This window comes from Miscanthus floridulus, chromosome 19 (genome assembly GCF_019320115.1).
Source record: "Miscanthus floridulus cultivar M001 chromosome 19, ASM1932011v1, whole genome shotgun sequence".
Taxonomy (NCBI): domain Eukaryota; kingdom Viridiplantae; phylum Streptophyta; class Magnoliopsida; order Poales; family Poaceae; genus Miscanthus; species Miscanthus floridulus.
Genome location: NC_089598.1, coordinates 12,357,827 through 12,378,995, shown reverse-complemented (window position 1 = coordinate 12,378,995; position 21,169 = coordinate 12,357,827). Strand labels below are relative to the sequence as shown.

Below are 21,169 nucleotides of genomic sequence, written 5' to 3'. Positions count from 1 at the left end.
GACAAAATGGGTTCCTGTTCTGCACTGACTGCGTAGACACCTGGGCTGGGCACTTGCGTAGAGCAGTGTGAGATTTTCTAAGACGTGAATAATAAAATATTATAGCCCAACTATGTTCTATTCGCTGTAAAGAAAATGGGTTGCTACTTCATTATGATTGTACATACAGACAATTATATATTCATTCATTGGTCTATTATTTGCTACTTGTACTATTATACATGCCTTAGGACTTTATTAATCCGTTCCAGCACACTGCCAATAATTGAGTTGAGCCTCTTTGAAGTGAAGCAGTTGGCAGCTCTTCTTTTAGCAATTATATAAAACCACTCTTGGCCTTGTGGGGCACATTTGTCTTCCTGTTGCTCAAATAAAAAAGGCCCTCCAGTTTATGTAACCCACAACAGTAGCAGTACAACAACAATGGATACAAATGTACACGATTTAGTTTTAGCAGTAAGTTTTTTTTTTTGGCCAAAAGTGGGGGGTGTTTGGATGGACTAAACTAAACTTTAGTCCATGTGTTTGGATGCCAAATAAAAGACCGAAACATGAACTAATCATGGTCTAACAAAAACTATGAGAGGCTAATTGATGAGTAGAACTCATTAGAAAAAGAATTTTTTAATTAGTCCATGTTTAGCCTATTATCTAACGATGGACTAAACTTTAATTTAGTCCACGCTTACCCTAAGGTTATTGCGTATTGCTGTAGCTATTTGAATGGACCCATCATAACATTTCACTCCATTTATTGGGCCCTGTTTAGAACACAAGAATTTTCCCTTAACCCTACCGCTCCTTTTCTTTTGAAATTAAACTGGTTCATGTGAAATCCTTTATGACTTATGTGTCCCAAATGACCCTTAGTTTTAACGAGCAGGGTAGAGACACCAATAACTTGGTTTTAATTCGTAAAAAAAAAAATTCAACATATCCAAACCCCGAACACATGTTGGTGATCGTTCCTTTTTTTCACAATGATTGGACTATCTTCTTTTTCTTTGGCATGTCTTACAAATGTTATGTTATTGCCCCTTTTGCATGCAAGGACGACCGTAGTCACAATAATACCATGACCATGGGAAAATGGGACATCTTCGACCCATGGACCACTTTGGGCTCTTTGGATTTGGGTTGACTTTTGAAAGATGCTTGTTTTCCTAAGAACATCACTCTTTAGCAAACCTTTTCTCCACACAAAAAATTCAACAGTGCCCCTTTTTGTACATAAAGGACTAACTATATACCATGACCGTCAAACAGCTTTGTTCCAAATTGGCCATTGCTCTTCTCATGCAAAACTAGAGCCTTTCTTTCTGCATGTGGTTTAAAACACCTTTGTAGGTAAAGAGTGATCAATATCATAGCACTCTCCAATTAAGCTAATCACACAATGCAATTGTCCACGCCTACACAATGCAAGTTGTTTGCTTTCTTGTGAGGATCGAGGAAGAATACATTTGTCTTTGATGTAACGTCTATAAGTTCCGTATTACATACACCGTCACCTGACCTCCTTTAGAAAATTAGAATGCAGGATTTTTTTTCCTCAGTTTCTTGCGTTTTTTTCCTGTGAAAAATCCAAAGGCACCCTCTGTGTTAAACTAGTTGCTTTTAGAATGCAGATATTAGGTTCAGCCAATGCAACAGGTAAACACTCTTGCTTGATTTTTCAGTATAGGTGGCCACAAATCAGAGAGAAAAATTCAGATTCACAATGTAATAAGCAGGGAGGCTAGAATAGGGCCTCCTTTCGTTCTATTACAGGACGAAGACGATAACGAGTGATCGAGTTCACTGAAGATGATGATGGATGATGCCTCATCAGTTCATCGTCGTTGGCGAAATTACAAGGGTCCTATCCATCCATTTACCAGAATTTATACTCAGTTTCACCCTCACAACGTCGATGATTGACTCCAACATCATCCGAATGAACTAAAGTTGGCGTCGTTCCATCTGGGACCTGGCAAATGAATAAGCTGATGATAGCAGGGGCTTAGGGTGAGGTGGGGGAATTGAATTCGCCGTAGCACAAATCTATCTCGCCGTGGAAACAATCAGTCGATCTAAGATCATCCACAGGAGCAAGAGCATAGGGCCGACGGCTATCCTTTGTGCAGGAGCAGGAGCAGGAGCAGGAGCAAGATGCCAGCCGCGTAGCTCCTCGCCTATAAGGCTATGGGTGCGATATCCACAGAGTCGATCATGTTCTGCATCCGGGTAGTCCTGAAATTGAACCACCGGCTCTTGGAGCTTGAACCTGGCGTCGCTGCACGTTGCCACCGGTGCGAGCTCAGCCACGAGAGCATGTACGGCAGCCCTGTGATCCTGGGGCTGGGGGAGAGATAAGCTTCCCCTGTCGACTCAATGGAGAAGCGACCAATGTTGGATATATCCTTCATGTTCTCCAGATCCGTGGCAAGGTCGTCCCATCTTTCCCTGGCTTCACGAGCCATCTCAGAGCTGCCGATGGACTTCTGCAGTTTGGTAAGTTGCCTCCGCAGCATCTTGCACGGCACACGCAGATTCATGTACGAGGTACACGGTGTGCTCTCAAGCCATACCTTCTCGACGCGGTTGAACATGTCGGCTCTAATAAGCTCTCCGGCCACCTCGACGTCGACGGACATGCCGCGATCTGTGGCCGGAAGCTTTCTGGGCCTCTCCACGGACACCTCCACTGTGTCCGTGCTCACGGCAGTCCTGGTGAGGGGACAGTAGTACGTCGCCGTTACGGCCAAGAGCTTGGTCTTCGGTGTCCCGGCAGGGAAAATGGCGGCAGCTGCTTCCTCCTGCGGGACGTTCACGTAGACGATGAACTTCTTCTCCTCGCTTGCGTAGAGATCTATGACATCAATAGTAAACCCTGATGATATGCCCCCGGATGCCACGCGACGACGACGACAGTCGTGGCCTCCGGACATGATGTGTTGTATCTCCACGTCTTCATGCGCCGAACGGATAGTGACCTTCACGTCCTGTGCGACGATGGACGTCAGGCCGCCGATGCAGAGCGCCATGGCGTCCCGGATGCTCCTGCTCTCGGTGACGAAGGAGTAGGTGCCGTATCCGCTGGTTGCAAGGTAATACAGCGTGCGTGGGTCGTGGTCCCGACCGAAGCCGAAGGTGTAGGTAGGGTATTTGCTCTTTAGAAGAACTTCTGTGGATTTCAAGCTTTCCTCGAGTATTGTTTCGTGCTGTCCATCGGCGAGGAGCAGAACGCTTCTCACAGGATTTCCATCTGGCTCACCAAGAATCTGCAAAACCATACCGTCAAAGAAAAATGCAACTTCAGAATATCGAAATTATGGGAGTTCTTTATCAATAGATGCGGATAAGGCGAATATCTATTCATAGGCTTATACTATCCAAGCAGCGTAAATAATAATTATAAAGAGATGAATTCCGAATATTTCAGAGACAACAAATAATGCATTAAGTGAACTGAGCATAGTCTAGTTGGTGAGATTCAATACTCATGTTATTGATTAATTATTTTTTCAGTGGCAGGCAGCGGCGGATCCAGGAAATATTTTAGGGGGGACTGAACAACACTGCTGCTCGATCTTAAGTCTCAGCCCCCTCTATACTATAGAACTTTGCCTAAAAATTCATAGGGGCTCTACAGTAATTTGCACTGATTCGGTTTGGGTAGGGGGGGCTTGAGCCCCCCCCCCCCCCCCCCCCCCCCGCCCCACCGCTAGATCCGCCCCTGGTGGCAGGTGACATGCCTATCGGCAACTAGCGCATGCGATAAGCTCATTGGTTTTAAGATTTGTTGACGTCTGCCAGAAGTCTGTCAGAAGTGTTTGTAAGGGTAGAATGTGAGTGTGCACGTTAGATAAACTTCACTACCGGGAAAACTTCCTTTGCCGAGATCCTATATTTTTGCCGAGAGCAAAAACGCGGGCTCTCAGCAAATAAAACGTTTGCCGAGAGCGGCTCTCGGCAAACATAGGCTGTCAGCAAGTGACAGGATCGCCGTGGGCCTGCATCTCGGCAAGCAACAGCTCTCGGCGAAGTGGGCCGTTTTGCCGAGAGCCGCGCTCGGCAAAAAATGCCTGTCGGCAAAACGGTCCTTTGCCGTAGGCCGCGCTCTCGGCAAAATAAGGCTCTCGGCAAAACATTGCCGCGGGCCCATAGCCGTAACCTGCCCTGATGGCGTCACCGCTTTGCCGAGAGCCCCTCCGTTACTACTCTCGGCAAACCTCTTTGCCGAGAGCTGCTCTCGGCAAAAATTTGCCAAGAGCCCCTCCCAGGCTCTCGGCAAATGTGGTTTCTATATTTCATGTGTATGTGTTTCTCTTCTCCTAACTCTCTCCAATTAAATAATTTTTTCTTTCATATGCTCCAAACTTTTTTCTCTACAGACATACTACAGGTTGTACTCAATATTAAAATTTTGTGTATTTTTGTAATTATTTGCTATATATAATTAATTAATTGCATTTCTATGAGTTTTTTTAATCGATTAAAATTTGAACAGCGATTGATTTAAACACGGGAAAAAATTAAGTAGAAAATGATATTCATGCTATTTATGCATTATTGAGGGCAAATAACATCTTGTTGATGTTTTTTCACCTTTTATTTTACGAATTGAAGACCACGAACATATGTCGCCCAACGATTTAAAAATTCTTAAAAAAGGAAACGAAGTCGGAAAATTGTGATATTTGCAATGAAGTCATGGTATCACACTTGGAGGCTGTGGTAAAAAATTGAAAATGTTTCGCACAAGTGGTCGCGTATGATTCTTATAATCTGAGACATCTCCGAATAAGTTTCATAAAGTTGAGAAGGAGTCATTAGGATTTTCAAACAATGTCACGGTCGAATTAGTTTTGGAGTTCCAAACTTTTTGTATAGCCATTAGAGAGCATAAGTTGTAACACGGCAAAAATTCGTATTTTTCCGGAGCCGTTTGTTGTTTATTAATTTTTTTTTGGATTTGATTTGCCGAGAGCTTCAGGGGATTGCTCTCGGCAAAGACTCTTTGCCGAGAGCAACTAGTCCCGCTCTCGGCGCAGATTTCTTTTTTTTTACCTGGCCTGGATCAATTTTTTGCCGAGAGCTGGCTCTCGGCGAAGAGGTTTGCCGAGAGCTACTCTCGGCAAATAATAATTTTTATTTTTTTATATTTTTTTGTGCAGTTAGCTAGTTAAAAAATTCGAATCGAATTTGAAAAAAATAACTTTACCGAGAGCCGGATCTGGGGGCTCTCGGCAAAGGGGGAAGGTTTGCCGAGAGCCTCCCAGATCTGGCTCTCGGCAAAGTGGCTTCACCACTTAAACGATTCGGCGCAGCCCCGCAAGCCGCGTGAACCGTTTCGGCCGCAGCCCCGCCGCCGCCGCAGCCCGCCACGCCCAGCCGCGCGCGCTGCCGCCGCCGCTCCGCCCGAGCCAGCCCGCCCCATCCTGCTCCGTGCCTCCGTCACGCCAGGAGTCAAGGTCGCCGCCGCCGCCGCTGCACGCCAGGCGCTCGCGTCTTCATCGTACCCTTCGTCAGGTCTTCGTCGGCCACCCAACAGGTATGCCCACCCCTTTCTCTTCCCTTTATGCTTTGTGAATTTGTATTCGGATCGAATCTAATTTCATTTCAGCATGCGGTTCTGCATCCATTGATCTGCTTTGATTTGAATGTCGTATGCTATGTATATAAAATGCAATTAAATTTAAATAACTATCATTATTATTAGAGGTAACTGTGAGGGTAAGATCTTTTGCTGCATGTCGTTTGCTTGACAGTAATGTAGTGTGGTTTTAAGCTCAGACATTTTGTTTATCTCAGATGTTTAAACTCAGATGACAGTTTCTCATATGTTTAAGCTCAGGCGAGAGTTACTAGTAGTTTCTTTTTCTTCCGTACTGATGATTCTTGGCTGCTATGGGCTGGTGATTGATATGGAATGATGAAACAGCTACTGAGCTGGCACCTGTGATGAAACATCTAAAGAATTTAATTAAAACTTCTTCCTCGTGCACAGTTGCAATGTATCATGTAGTAGTACTTTGTTTTCTTGTCAAATAAACTAAGTTATCTCCGTGAGCAAAAAGAGGCTAACTGGATTATAATGTTAAAAATAGAAATATCCGAATTTGTATTTCTTAAAAGGAGAATTCCTGCATTTACTAAATTACTGTGCATCCTAAATCCATTTGTCACATTGTTTGCTATAGACAAGCAAAGTGTCTGAAAATTATTTGCTGGTTGAAATGATGAGAAGGCAAAATAGGATTAACAGGGAATGTATTGCTTGTGAATTCAAACATGTACTGTTCCACGAGAAGCGAACTTGATTGAAATGATGCACAAACAAATTTGCCAATTCCCTTTTGCCACCAGATATGGCAGTGGAAATTGTGTAAGCTTTCTGGTCGAAGTCATACAATTTTCTAAGCTTGATAGTGTTTCTGAATGCTGAGAACGAAAAAATGATGGAACTGAATGAGATGGGAAAGATAAGTTTCTTATCAGCTTGATAGTAGTAGTTGTAGTAGTTAGAGTAGTAGTAGTTGATAATTAAGCTGCATGTGGTTCCTTGATATATATGTGGTTATCGGCCATCGTGCCGTGGTTTTCTTTCAGGTTTGGAAACCTCACCGTTCAGGGGAGATGCTGCCGAATTTTTGAGTTGACGTTATTTTGCTTCTTTCTTTCTTTTTGCAGGAGTCGAGTCGGAGTACCCCGGTGTCCCCAGGTCTGCCCGCACCGCGTCGCCTCGCCACTGCACCGACCCGCCACGGCCCCGCTAGCCTGACTTCACCGCCACCTAAGGTATAACCACTCTTTCTTTGTCCTGGTCATGTATCTCCACGTAACCCAGTTAGGTGTCTTCCGTTCGAAAGAGATACGGTTAGAAATATGCAGATCTTTGCATATCAATAACCGTATCTGTTTCGAATTGTCCACGTTTTTTGGACAGCCCGAGGATGCGCAGATGGTGTTAGTTTCCATGGTCTGCTCTGATCCGAGACAGAGTTTCGACAATACCTTCCTGTTGTTCTCCGGATACACGATCTCCCTGTCGGGACGTGTATTTGGAGAACAGCGGGGAGGTGCTGCCGAAATTCTGTTTCGGATAGGACCAGACCATGGGAACTAACACCATCTACGCATCCTCGGGTGGGATTAGGACCTATCCTTACCTATGCATGGTAGGAACGACGTGTAGATGCAAGTCCATGGTTATATTTATTACTTAGTGATATATATGTTAGAGGATGGATGACCGTGAGTGGATGTACTTGGGCCGCCGGAGCGCCCATGAGATTACCAGAGAATGGGTCGACAAGACCGAGGCTTTCATCAAGCAAGTATTTGACCAGGCTCCCGGAGTGCGTGCCGTTTTTTGTCCCTGCATCAACTGTAAGAACAGAAAGAGGCAGACAAAGGAGGTGATGACTTCACATCTGGCTAGGCATGGATTTACGAAAAACTATACCTAGTGGACCCACCACGGTGAAGCCGATCGTGTGAGAGAGGAGTTGGTGAGACCACGTGTTGAGGATTACAATGCTGATGCCGGGGTAGCAGCTTGGTTAGATGACTTTCACGAAGCACACTTCGCTGACGGACGTAGGCAGCAGGAGGAGGAGGAGCCAGAGGCAAGCGCAAAGGCGTATTACGACATGTTGTCTGCAGCAGGGAAACCCCTTCATGGCCACACACATATTTCAAAGCTTGATGGCATTTCACGCTTAATGGCCTTAAAGTCCCAGTTCAACCTCAGTCGAGAGAACTTTGATGAAATGTTGACAGTTATTGGCTCCATCCTTCTGACCGGTCACCTTCTACCACAGAACATGTACGAATCGCAGAAGGTCCTTCGTGCACTTAAGATGCCGTATGAGCAGATACATGCTTGTCCGAAGGGTTGCGTCCTCTTTAGAAAAGCACACGCGGATGCAAAGTACTGTCCAAAGTGTAAATCCTCTAGGTATCTGGAGGTAGACTCTAGTGATGGTGAGAAGAGGCAGAGTCCGTACCCCGTGAAAATCCTACGGTACCTTCCATTCATACCGAGGATCCAACGGTTATTCATGACAGAGGAGTCCACGAAACAAATGATATGGCACAAAAATGGAAAAAGATACAGTCCTAAGAAGATGGTACATCCAGCCGATGGTGAAGCATGGCATCACTTTGATAACATTCATCGTAACAAAAGTGGGGAGGCACGTAATGTGCGTGTTGCACTGGCAACAGATGGGTTCAATCCTTATGGAATGATGGCTGCCCCATACACTTGTTGGCCCGTGTTTGTTATCCCTCTCAATCTCCCCCCTGGCGTCTCCTTCCAACGACAGAATGTGTTCTTATCGTTGATAATTCCAGAACACCCTGGGAATAACATGGGTGTGTTCATGGAGCCTTTGTTCGATGAACTGGTCCATGCTTGGGACCATGGTGTATGGACATACAATCGAGCTACAAAGACAAACTTCAACATGCATGTTTGGTATCAATACTCCATGCATGACTTCCTAGCATATGGGATATTCAGCGCTTGGTGTGTTCACGAGAAGTTTCCATGCCCCTTGTGCAAGGTAGCTCTGCAGTTCAATTGGCTGCAGAAGGGCGGCAAATATTCCATGTTCGACAAACATCGACAATTCCTCCCTGCTGAGCATCCATTCAGACGAGACATCAAGAACTTTACTAAAGGTGTCATGGTTACAGACCCCGCACCACAGATGATGACCGGTGCCGAGGTTCATGATCAGATAGATGCTCTTCGGATCAATGAAAAAGATGGTAGGTTCGTGGGATATGGTGAGGAGCATATGTGGACTCATAAGTCGCCCTTGTTGATGCTCCCCTATTATAACGACCTTCTTCTTCCACACAACATTGATGTAATGCACACCGAGAAGAATGTTGCCGAGGCGCTTTGGGCAACGATCATGGACATTAAGGATAAGACGAAGGACAATGTAAAGGCGAGACTGGACCTGGCAACGATATGTGATAGACCAAAGCAACACATGCAACCTCCTAGAAGCGGCAAGAAATGGACAAGGCCTAAGGCCGATTACAGATTGAAACCGGAACAAAAGAGAGAAGTATTAGAATGGTTCAAAACATTAATGTTCCCTGATGGGTATGCAACGAATCTGAGGAGGAGAGTGAACTTATCTACCTTGCGAATCAACGGCCTGAAGAGTCATGACTATCACATATGGATTGAGTGTCTTCTTCCGGCGATGCTCCGAGGCTATGTCCCTGAGCATGTGTGGAAGATGCTAGCCGAGTTGAGCTATTTCTTCCGCCAGCTTTGTGCCAAGGAGTTATCTCGTAGCATGGTTGCAGAATTGGAAAAAATAGCACCTGTGTTGCTCTGTAAGTTGGAGATGATCTTTCCACCCGGCTTCTTCAACCCGATGCAGCATTTGATTCTGCACCTCTCGTATGAGGCACGAATGGGGGGGCCCGTGTAGGCCCGTTGGTGCTATCCAATCGAGAGATGTCTAAAGGTTCTTCGGAAGAAATGCAGAAACAAATGCAAAATCGAGGCTTCCATGGCGGAGGCATTCGTTCTAGAGGAGGTTACTAACTTCACACAAGCATACTATGGTGACAAGCTTCCTAGCGTGCATAATCGACCCCCTCGTTACAATGCTGGTGAAAATGAATCAAAACTTAGCCTTTTCCAAGGGCAACTTGGAAGTGCGAGTGATGCGACCTCATTGTTGTTGAAAAACGAAGATTGGCTCACAATCATTATATATGTGTTCACCAATCTTACCAAAATGGAGCCGTACATGCAGTAAGTGGCTTCTTGCACGAACTTGTTAATTAAATATGCCGTCAACATTCTGCATCCAACCTCCTTGTTTCTCGTTGTTACAGGGAGTTTATTAATGAGAACTGGCATCTATCAAGGGAACCTACCCCGCAAGAACGTGACACCATTCTTCATCAGGGTGCGGGAAATGGAATCTCCGATTTTATTTCTTGGTTCAAACAAAAGGTACTATGCAATTTAGCTCGTTCGCCGATTCACATTCCCAGTTGCTTGTACATTCCAATTTAACGATCTATCCTCCTTGACCTTGCAGAGCCAAACCGATTTGACTATGAATCCAGAGTTGAGACAGGTTGCCAATGGCTTTGAACATAGGGTCAAGTCATTTTCTGGTTATGATGTGAATGGATACCGATTTCACACAACAAGACACGAGCAGAGCCGGCCCAATTGAAGAACCACGAATTCCGGAGTTTTTACTGGCGGCCTTGATGGGGCCGAGTATTATGGAAGAATTGAAGAAATATACGAACTTAGGTTTCATGGTCGCAAACCTCTTAACCTTGTCGTATTCAAATGCCATTGGTTTGATCCTCAAGAAACGAGACGAAGTCCTTCCCTTGGGCTAGTAGAAATTCGACAGGATTCCGTCTATGGTGGAAAGGATGTCTATATTATGGCTCAACAGGCCACACAAGTTTATTATCTCCCCTACTCGTGCCAAAGGGACCCTCGTCTTCAGGGTTGGGATATTGTGCACAAGGTATCGCCGCACGGTAAAGCACCTTCCCCAAACGCCGAAGACTACAACTTCGACCCAAACACATATGATGGAGAGTTCTATCAAGAAGAGGGCCTACAAGGGACTTTTGAGATTGACTTAACCGGAGCTATGGAAATGGAAGTAGACAATGAAATGGATGTTGATGTGGACGAGGGGGATGAGGTGGAAAATGCGAAGGACTTGGCGTTACTTGAAGGATTACATATTGGCAATGGCAATGATGACATAGTTGCTCCTTTGGAAAGTGTTGAACATTTCGACATGACTGACAGTGATGATGAGAGCTATAATCCAGCTAATCCCGATGGGGATGATTATTTCTAATACATGTAATATTATGTTATTTTTTAATTATGCTTTATTTATTTTGCATCTCTTTATAATAATGTCTTGTTTATGATCCATCTAATCCGATCTTATTGTTTATGTCTTGTAGGTGATTGTGCAAAGATGGCGGGCCGCAGAGCTTTGCGGGCGGTCAGGTCGCTTTACGACACAGGGGGCAGTACACCAAGGCCCTCAGGTGAAGCTGGGGGGTCGGCACCACCTCAGGGGAGGAGGAGGAGGGCGGCCGAGAGGAGGCCTAGGGCGCCATCGCCTCAGCCTGCAGCAGCAGCAGCACCAGAGCCCGAGGAGGAGCGGGAGGAAGAGCAGGTGGACGAGCAGGCTCAACAGGGAGAGGATGAGCTGGAGGCCGAGCAGGAGGCCGAGCAGCTGGATGAGCAAGAGGAGCGGGAGGATGAGCAGGAGGCCGAGGCAGGAGGTTCCAGTTCCACCGGAACCTCGGGTGTCTACCAACGAGGTCCGGCGAGCCTACCTGAGCGGCCAATACCTGAGGCTCTACGCCCGGTCATTCGACCCGTTGGGCAAAAGTACGTAACTTTTACATTTTTTCGCTCCAACATATGATAGAATCACAATGGAAACTAACAGTTTTTTCTTAATTACTTACGCAGGTCTTGGAAGGTCGTGGTCCTAGGTGCTCACAAAAGGTTGCCCAATGGCATCCTGGGTCTTCTCTGCAGGGAACACTTCCCAGGCTTGGTTCGCTACACCGAAGCTCTGGAGCCGGCCTACACGTACGAGCACTACGTCGCTGCCCCTGATGCAGAGGATGAGACGGGCCGCACGTACGAAAGCGTGGCGGAGCGGGTTATGTGCGAGTTTTGGGTAAGTCTTCCTCCCACTACTTTGCTCAATACATTGCATTCGCTAGAGTTTCTTGAACCAGTGTATTGATACATCTTTTCTATATGTAGGACTTCTTCAAATGCGCCGAGGGCTACGAGGCGAGGGCGGCCAAGGCGTCGGCCAAATCTTTTAGATGTCGCATCTCAGACATGCATTACGAGGCGCGGCTCTAGGCCATCATCGATTACTATGCCGTCTACGAGCATCGGAAGGTAAAGAAAGAAGATGCAAGATTAATGCATCTGACCAAAGAGCAGTACCTGAAGGTAAATATACAACATCAATATTGATTTCTTCTGAGATTGGGTAGGCTTGAATTGTTCTTATATCTATCAATGTACTTGATGTCGTACAGGTGCCTCCTGGCTGGTGCGCCAATAAAACGTGGGCCTGGCAGATGATGGTCGACAGGTGGGTGAGTGGCAATTGGGCGGATAACCACACCATCCTCCGGGAACGACGTTTGCTGATGCCAGGTGTATCACACCACCAGGGCAACCTTAACATCCACGAATTCAGAGCTAGATGGGTACGTGACTTGGTGTAGCTTCATTTATTCTTTTAGACGTTTATTCCTGCATGATTTATAATCGTCTTGTTGTTTTTCTCACAGTCGGCTGCACATCAAAACCAGCCATGCGGAGAGCTCAAGTCATGGGTTCTGGCCCACAAGGGCAAGGCAACAGACAACATCAACTGGAACCCGGATGACCCAGCCGAGTCGTTCACCAACGAGAGCATCCCCGAGCGCATCAGTCAGTACACCGAGGCAGCAAGGGGAGTCCATGGGGCAGACTGGGATCCGCACACCGCGGACATTGACGGCGACATCATCATGAGGGTGGGAGGAGGCAAGAAGCATGGGCGGTACCTCATCGGCAACAGCACGCTCGACCCGCACACCACTCCCACTCTCTCACAGGTCCGGACAAGCAGCACGAGCGGTAGCGTGCCCATACGCCCAAGGCAGGACACTTCGACGCATCGTGTGGCAGCACTACAGGTTACTTCTGTTTTATTCGTCGTTCATTGGTTTTACATTCCTCGAAATTGCTTGTAACAATGCGGTGAAAAATTATAGGCCCAGGTGCATGCGCTCGAGGAGCATAAGGCTAGGGTGGAGGAAGAGCGATAGAGGGAGCGGGAGGCCGAGCGACAGAGGTGGGAGGCCGAGCGGGCGAGGTTTGACACATTGGCTCAGTACGTGGCAAGTCTTGGCGTCACGATGGGTCGTCCATCGTCACTAGAGCTGTTCGCTCCTCCACCGCCTTACCCATACCCACCTTACTCATACGTGAGTTCAACTTCTCTAACAAAAGCTCTTTACTGTGCATGTCGGCTATCGTGTCGTTGATATGTGATGGGAGGCCTTTGTGCCGGTGATATATATGTGTGCCGGCCATCGTGCCGTTGATATGTGGTGGGCGGTCATCGTGCCGTTGGTTTTCTTGCAGGTTTTGGAAACCCCACCGTGCAGGGGAGGTGCTGCCGAAATTTTGATGTGTCTAGGCTTAGATTACAATTTTATACCTAGTTCTGCAAATTTTGACTTGTCTACGCTTAGATTACAATTATATACCTTAGTATTACTATAATTACTAATTTTTCTTCTCCTTTGTGCAGAATCAATCGGCGGGTTCGAATGATGTGCCTGAGCAGCCGTCGTCGGGAGGGTCGTGGCACCAACCGTATCCACAACTTCCGCCGCGTCAGCAGCCACCGGGAGGGTCGGGGTACGAGCCGTATCCACACCGTCCGCCGCAGCAGCAGCCGCCGTCGGGAGGGTGGGAGCCTTGGGAGTGAGCCTATTGTTCTTCATCATGTATTAGCACTTTGTGACATGAACTTGTGTGAGATGAACTTAGCACTTTGAGATAGACATGTGTTGTTGGATTTGAGATGTTTAGATGGATTATAATGTGAGACATGTGATGTGGATGACATATTTGTGATATATGTGATGTGGATGATGTGTTATATTTGTGAAATGTGTCGTTGAAGCTGGAAATATAAACAAAAATTAAAAAAAAGCTCTCTGGACTCTTTGCCGAGAGCCTGGCTCTCGGCAAATATGCCTCTTTGCCGAGAGCCTAGCTCTCGGCAAAGCTTCCTCTTTGCCAAGAGCTTGGTGGTCGGCTCTCGGCAAACCTTTTTTTTTAAAAACCACCTCGGCCGCAAATCTTTTTTTTACAATTCTTTGCCGACAGTCACTCTCGGCAAAGAAGTTCTTTGCCGACAGTCGCTCTCGGCAAAGAAGCTGTCCACCGTTACCCGTCGCCTGGCCGTTACTAGGGCGCGCCAGTTTGCCGAGAGCTAGAGTTTGCCGAGAGCCTTGCCATTACTCTCGGTAAATGTTTTGCCGAGAGGGGCTCTCGGTAAAAAATCCTTTGCCGGTAGATGTTTTGCCGAAGGCTCTTTGCCGAGAGCTCCTCTCGGCAAATAGTTTGCCGAGCGTCAGATCGTCTTTGCCGAGAGCATTGGGCTCTCGGCAAAGGCCGGGAGTCCGGTAGTGCTTGTTGAGCTTGACTCTTTTAGCGTGGCAAGCTAAAATTGTACCCTTTTCAAAATACATTTTAGGAACCACAATGTCAATCTATAACTAGAAGTTAACACTTTACTAGTAGTATCTAGGAAAAAGTCTATTTTTGATCATCGAAGTATCATCAGATCCTGAGTTTAGGCTGAATTTAACCTTTAAGATGATTTCAAAAGTGGGTTTTGACTCTATATGCATTTTATATAAAATAGTAAAAATTAGTTCAACCTCAAATTTATAACTAGTTCATTTTAAATAAAAAATATGAAACCAGTTCCATTTTTTTCAAAAATATAATCTTAAGACTTGTGGTTTACTTAATGCTATTTGTATCTTACTTGTTCCTTTCTCTAGAGTTTTTATTACTTTTTTGTGGAGAGCCTGTTATTTATTTATATTATTGCTTTGTGCTATATTAGACAAGAGGATCGACCAAAAAGATCATCTAACAAACTTTGAGTCACATGGAAGATCTCAAAGGTGGCACCAACCTTGCAGATGGCATGACCAAACACGTATATATTCTATTTAGATGTTGCATAATCAGCATTTTATTTTATTTTAATCACTTGACAAGGTAAAATATTTCCAACAAGCTAGGTAGTAGCTCAAACATCATGTAATCAACTAATCATGCAATCAAAAATAAAGCAAAGCACAAAACCATAACTTAAATAAAGTAACAGTCACAACTACATGCCATAAGACACTAGCAATAGCAACAAATAAGCTATAAATAGAGCAACAATAGATTCTTTATATGTTTAGAAAATTTTGGTACCAATAATGTTTTTCGGATTTGAAATTAAGTAGTTATATTTTTTTTATAGATTTTTATTATTTTTAGAAAAATACATATATTGGTAAAACTAGAAGGCTGGTGTCCAAAGTTCGACGGTCAAAATAACTCTTTTTGTAGTTTGATTGCCTCAATGCAACTCAGTTATATATAGTTCAATGATAAAAATAGGTTTATTTCTAATTTCTAGAATGAAGTATGGCATTTCATATAATTGGTGCAAGAAATTACATTTTATGTAAATATAATTCTATTTATCTTATTAACGCATAGTTTTCTATATAATATATCTTAATAAAAACCTTAACCGATGCCAAAAAAAGAAGAAGTAAATAAAGGTGAAATGCACAGTAGGTTCCTAAACTTTTTCCATGTTTTTATCAGGGTCCATGAACTCTCAAAGTAGTCATCTATATATGTCCTTCAACTATTCAAATGGTTTATTCTAAATGTAAATTCAGATCTGTCATTGGACCTATATATAGTGGACTTAGAATGAAGCGTTCGAAAAGTTGAGTTCGTAGACCTAAATGATAGTTTAAGGACTCACGGTGCAGTCACTCAAAAATTAAACAACATTTTGAAATGGAGTAATTTTTGCACAATTGGACTGAGGACATACCTCATATGCTCGTTCCATGGCCTCGTTGGCTTCGGTTCTTTTTTCTCCATAAGCATGAGCTTTCAGATGGCGGACGAACTTGTTGGCCAATGTCTTCCCGTCGGCCGACATGCTTTTGAGCGTGAACTCTTGTTTCTTCATCCTGAACGTCACAATGGAAAGCCGGTCCCTTACGTCCAGGTTGAGGATAACGAACATGCAGCCCTGCTTCAGCTGATCGAACTTGCCGTCAACCTTCATGCGCGCATTGGCATCCAACACCATGACGAGGTCAATGGCGGCGCGAGATCGGCGAGTGTGCGCGGGGGCGTTTACTCGTATCATCACTGGAACGCACGGAAGGCTTTCGGCCCGTGGGAAAGCATGGTACTTTGCCAAGCCACTTAGCTTCATCTTTTGGATGTCGCTTGGTGCCAGGGACTGCGGATTTTGCCGGAAGTGTGTTAGTGTCCTTGCTGGTATTTTAGTAAGTGCATATATATGACGTAAAAAAATTAATATATTTAATCACAAATATAGGTCTATTTAGATTTGTCGTAAGCTAAATTATTGCATCATCTTTGAAGAATGAAGATTGATATGTGTTCTTGACTAAAGAATGATGAGCGGTTATCAAGATGATTTAGACTTCCTAGTTACGCTCTTAATAGCTCATACTCGCTCCGTCCTAAAATACAAGTTATCATAGTAATTTCAGGATATATTATGAGGTAAAACAAATGGCGCATGTAACCCTCGATTAACTGTATTAGGGCGGTATAACGAGCCAGTTTGGCTCGTTAGAATAAAGAGTTGGCTCGGCTCGGCTCAGCTCGTTTAGCTCGCAAGCCAGCTCGTTTGGATCATGTATATCATCCATCCAATTGCTAACGGCATGCTTGTACCTAAACATTAGAGTTGCAGTCCATTTCAAAAGCATATATAACCAAGTCCAACCAAGTCCATATATTTAGTGGAGATGACTAGTCGTGGTGTGCACAACTTGGGGATTAGACTCTCATTTCAGTGCTGGTTGAGAATTTTGCAGGGTTAGAGAGAGGTGAGGCTATTTGTTCTTGAGCTTTTTGCCATACTAGATTTTTGGTAGATTAGGAGAGAATTGTAATAGAACAACTTGAGGTAATTCCAGTATCAATCTTATGCAAGTTTGTTCTCCTCTCTATAAATATGAAATTTATCATTTTTAGAATTTGATGTTATTTTTTGGGGATTCTCGATTGCTGCTTTGGCTGAGTTGTACACAAGATTTTTTCAGTGTTTATGAGTTGTTTGAACTTGGTGAAATCATGGCTAAAACCCAGCACATGCTCCATCTGTCCCAATATATAAGGCGTAACCACCTCTGATTCAAAGACAAAAAAATGTATTTAATTCTCTCTCTTAACACTAGTATTACTGCATCGATATAACGTATGTGTGTCTAGAGAGAGCGTGTCTTATATTATGAGACTTGAATAAAACGTGAATATGCCTTATATATTAGGACAGAGGAAGTATCTCTCAAGTTATTGCCATAATCATGATTTGTCGTCATGTAGTTGGTATAGTTGGTACTCCATCTGTTCCAAATTATAAGTTTTTATAGCTTTTCTGGCACATCAAATTGGCTATGTATCTAGAATTCTAGATATAACATATGTTTAGATGTATACTAAAAATGATGTACAAAATAGTCAAAGCCACTGAGGATGTAGTAGTACCTCACGTTGGTGATGGCCGTTGACCACTGGCGATGGTGCCCGGGCATAGTAACCATCTGCAGGTGGCACGGCGAAGGTTGTTGGCTTCAGGGAAAAAAAATGATACGAAGTCAAATCCAGTCGTTACAGTACTCTTTTAAATTAAAGAACACTTTAGTTTGTTGAATTTCTCTAACTTTTATTCGCAAAAAAAAAGAGAATTTCTCTAACCTTAACTGTGTATTAAGAAAATTATATTAATTTCTAGACATTTAAATAAATACATTATCAGGATAGATTTTATAGAGAATTTAATAAAACTGTTTTGATAGATGTCGGTGTGTTTTTTCTTAAAAAACAGGTTACATTTATAAAGTTTGATGACTGTAGACCAAACTAAAAATGACTTGTAATTTGAAACAGAAAGCATAGTGTACATGTAGCAAAGCATACGTGCAAGGACCTATAATAATTTACTCGTAGAATATAGGGAGTTATATCAAGGTACTAAATAGCATTCGTAGCGGCCACAATAGCGGTAGCAGCCCCTTACCGCTACCGCTATGACATAGTGGCTTGGATATAGCATATTGGAACTTAGCAACCGTTATTTGACGTACCAAGCCGCTATATCGGCCGTTATTTGTCACAGCAGTCCGCTATAGCGGTCCAAGTCCAGAAAATATAACTAGTTCATTCTAATTTAAGATATATTTGATCGAGAATCAACTCTTCGAATACAATTAAATATCTATTTACACTTTTTAGGATATATGTTTATTAATCTATCATTAATTTGTATTTAGTTGATTTGTTAATGTGTAAGAAAGATATTTTTTAAGATATACATATACCTAAATTATATTAGATTATTAGACTATGCTATTGGAACTTAGCGTTCGCTATAGTGCCCGTTATTCGTAATCTGCAGCATAAAGGTCAATCCGCTACAGACCCACGATCCGCTATTTGTTAGCTTGACGATATAATTAACATACCTCGTTACGCAAGCCCTGTGAAACTGAAAGAGATACGAGCCTGGCAAACCTCTCTTCCAAGTCGCAATCATCACTTCGGATGGCACCGGCTCCTCTCTGCCCTGTTGTCGCCACAGCCTCCATGCCACCCTCCTCCTCCGCGTGATATTTCTTGCCTGCGTCCGTGTGGTCAAGGATGTCGTTCAGCCTCAGTATTGCCCTGCTGTTGATTGTGCGCCTCGACAGGGTTTCGCAGGGGCAATGAAGAAGATCGCTTGCAGTGGAATCATCCCTCTGATGATTCTTGTACTTGTCAATAACCTCGTCCGCATGGCCAATGTACACTAGCCCTTGCTCAATCCATTCTAGTGCCAGCCGCTTCAGTGACCAGCCATTGCGTAGAGCTTCATACATGTAATCCATGGCGACGTTGAGTCTGACTTCGAGTTCTTTCGTGGCTTTCTCAAGCTTTTCGATGGTGAGCTCGGTCTTCCCGACGTACATATGCACGTTTTTGCTCCTGAGCCAATGGAAGCATTGACCTAGGCGATCTACGAGTTCCACCATATCCTTGCTGTTTATATCCAAACTGACGGGCATGGTGTTCCTGCTTCAGAAACAGAGAAGAAAGATGATATACATGCCAGGCCATGTCTAATTAAGATTTAATAAGAAGGATTTTTGTGGTTCTTCAGGAGAAATCATTTAGGGCCTGTTTAATTTGCACCTTCTAAAATTTAGTCATCTAAACCAGCTCCTAAACTTTAATCACCCCCTGTTTGGTTTAGTGGACTAAAAGAGATTGAAAGAGGACTTTTAGTCCCTTTTAGCCAGGGTATTTGGCTCCAAAGTGACTGAAAGGTGAGGCAACTTGACTAAAAGGTGTGGTTTAGTTCCATTTAGCAACATTTGAGTGATTAGTTGACTAAAGCCCATTTAGCCCCATTTAGTCAAAGTGTTTAAGTGAAAAATGACTAAATGAGACTAGATTTAGAAGATGAAAAGTGAACCAAACACCCCGATGCTCTCGTATCTGTGATGATTGAAGGAATTAGATATAGACCCGCTTCCTTCTTTTATTTACCACAATAGGATTCTTTTTGTGTTCTTCACCAAGATGCAACTGCAATCACTACTACTGCAATCACACTGCAATCCTAACAAAAATATTTTTTAAGAATGTGTTTATTATAAAGAAAAAACTAAAAAATGTATTGTTTTTGTATTATAAAGAAATAAATAAACCGCTTCCGATCCACTACTATTTTCACATATATTTTCATCTAATCATATACAATCATAAGTTTGACATATATTTGCTCAGGGACACCATTCTTGTATGGTTGCTGATACACACTGTCAAACTAGAAATTTACCAAATACTCCTATATCATAACGAAAGTGTACATCAGTACATGTACTTTTGCCGTGGACACCGCTTTTATTTAAAATATTCATTTCCGTGGTCTGTGTGGGTGAGAGAGAAATGTCAATGAATGGACGATATTGACCCAGGCGTTCTGCAGTCGTCTTCCTCCTGTCGTCTCATCCTCCTCCTAGGTAGCCTCTGATTGTGCTACAGCTCTATCCACTTCCTACCTCCTGCTCCTCTCTCTGAGCGGCTTCCTCCGCTCGGTCAGCCACCTGCACGCGATGAGGTCGGCGAAGGACGCTATAGGACGCGATGGTGGACACTGTGGTCATTGCGCTCTAGGTAGCTAGAAGGGACAAGACAACAACTCCCTGAACTCTCAGCACTTCGGCTCCGCCAACATCCCTGGGTGCCATACGCCGCCGCCATCTTGGCCATGCAAAGCTCGACTCCAAGAACTCCGTCTTGGGGTCGCACGAGTACATCTCCACTAGCCCCACTCCCTCTGGGGCATCTCGTCGGCTATCCTCCGCGGCGAAGCTAGCGTTGTTGTCCTGTGGTGCAAGGTTGTTGTCGGGGCAATCACCGCCGTTGTGCTCAGATGGGGATACAGAGTAAAGCAAGGGCACGGCCGCTGCATAGATCGATCCAAACGAGAGGGAGCACCAAAGCAGGGGTGGTGGAGGCCATCGATGATGGCATGATGCTCTTGTGTTCTGAGCAGGTTGGTCATTGGTGGGTGGCCGAGCGAGAGAGAGACAGGAGTAGAGAAGAGATGACTGCAAACCGATAGATGTGGTGGCGCTTTCTCTCTCCGCATGTATGAGAGAATAATAGAAATAATTGGTGCAAAATCTCACAGCAAATGACTGGGATTTCACTAGTTTGACTCATCCGCCTAAAAGGATTTGTAGGCTAGCGAGCGAGCACCGCAAGATCATCGTATGGAGAGGTTGTAGCTAGCAAGGCAAAACAAACAAAGAAAACAGACTTATACTTACATAGTGCCAGTGGTGGTCGAGATGCAGGCTTCAGGGAGCCGGAGATGGATCGCTCACGCTGCGAGTTTTGCAAGCACTTGCCATGGCTGATGAACTATACTCCTTTGTATAAGGACAATAATCACCGCTGCTGACGTGATGTGTGCTGCAGGAAAAACAATCATTATTACGAACGTAGTACTACTAAACAGTAACATAATAAATACCGATTGATTAGGTGACAGTTACAGATGTGACCTGACTTCTACCATAGTCATATCAACATGCAAAATTAAAAGAAGAACAAAGGTTCTGTTCCGCTGGTGTATTTCTGCTGATTTTAACTGATGTTATAGTATTTCTGTGAAAAAGAATAAGTTAAAATAAATATAAGTTGGCTAAAAAGTAGACGAGCAGAACAAGTGAAAGAATAGATCTTTTAATGATTTGCTATGGACCCTGTATAAGGACATGT

The 21,169-nt window shown here is 44.2% G+C and overlaps 1 protein-coding gene across 3 annotated transcripts; it reads right to left on the bottom strand.

Moving 5' to 3' along the window:
* Window positions 1-1,760: 1,760 nt before the first annotated feature.
* LOC136529496 (uncharacterized) lies at window positions 1,761-20,841 on the bottom strand. Of its 3 annotated transcripts, none has more exons than XM_066522569.1 (5): window positions 20,716-20,841; window positions 18,364-18,952; window positions 17,387-17,470; window positions 15,687-16,106; window positions 1,761-3,263 (listed from the first exon to the last, which is right to left on the bottom strand). In XM_066522569.1, the coding sequence occupies exons 2-5, from the start codon at window positions 18,940-18,942 to the stop codon at window positions 2,175-2,177; spliced, it is 2,172 nt and encodes a 723-aa protein (XP_066378666.1). In that variant the 5' UTR covers window positions 18,943-18,952; window positions 20,716-20,841; the 3' UTR covers window positions 1,761-2,174. The 3 variants fall into 3 exon arrangements, with proteins under 3 accessions (XP_066378666.1, XP_066378665.1, XP_066378667.1); XM_066522568.1 differs by having other exon boundaries at window positions 18,364-18,949; window positions 20,716-20,808; XM_066522570.1 differs by lacking the exon at window positions 20,716-20,841 and having other exon boundaries at window positions 18,364-18,969.
* Window positions 20,842-21,169: the final 328 nt, after the last annotated feature.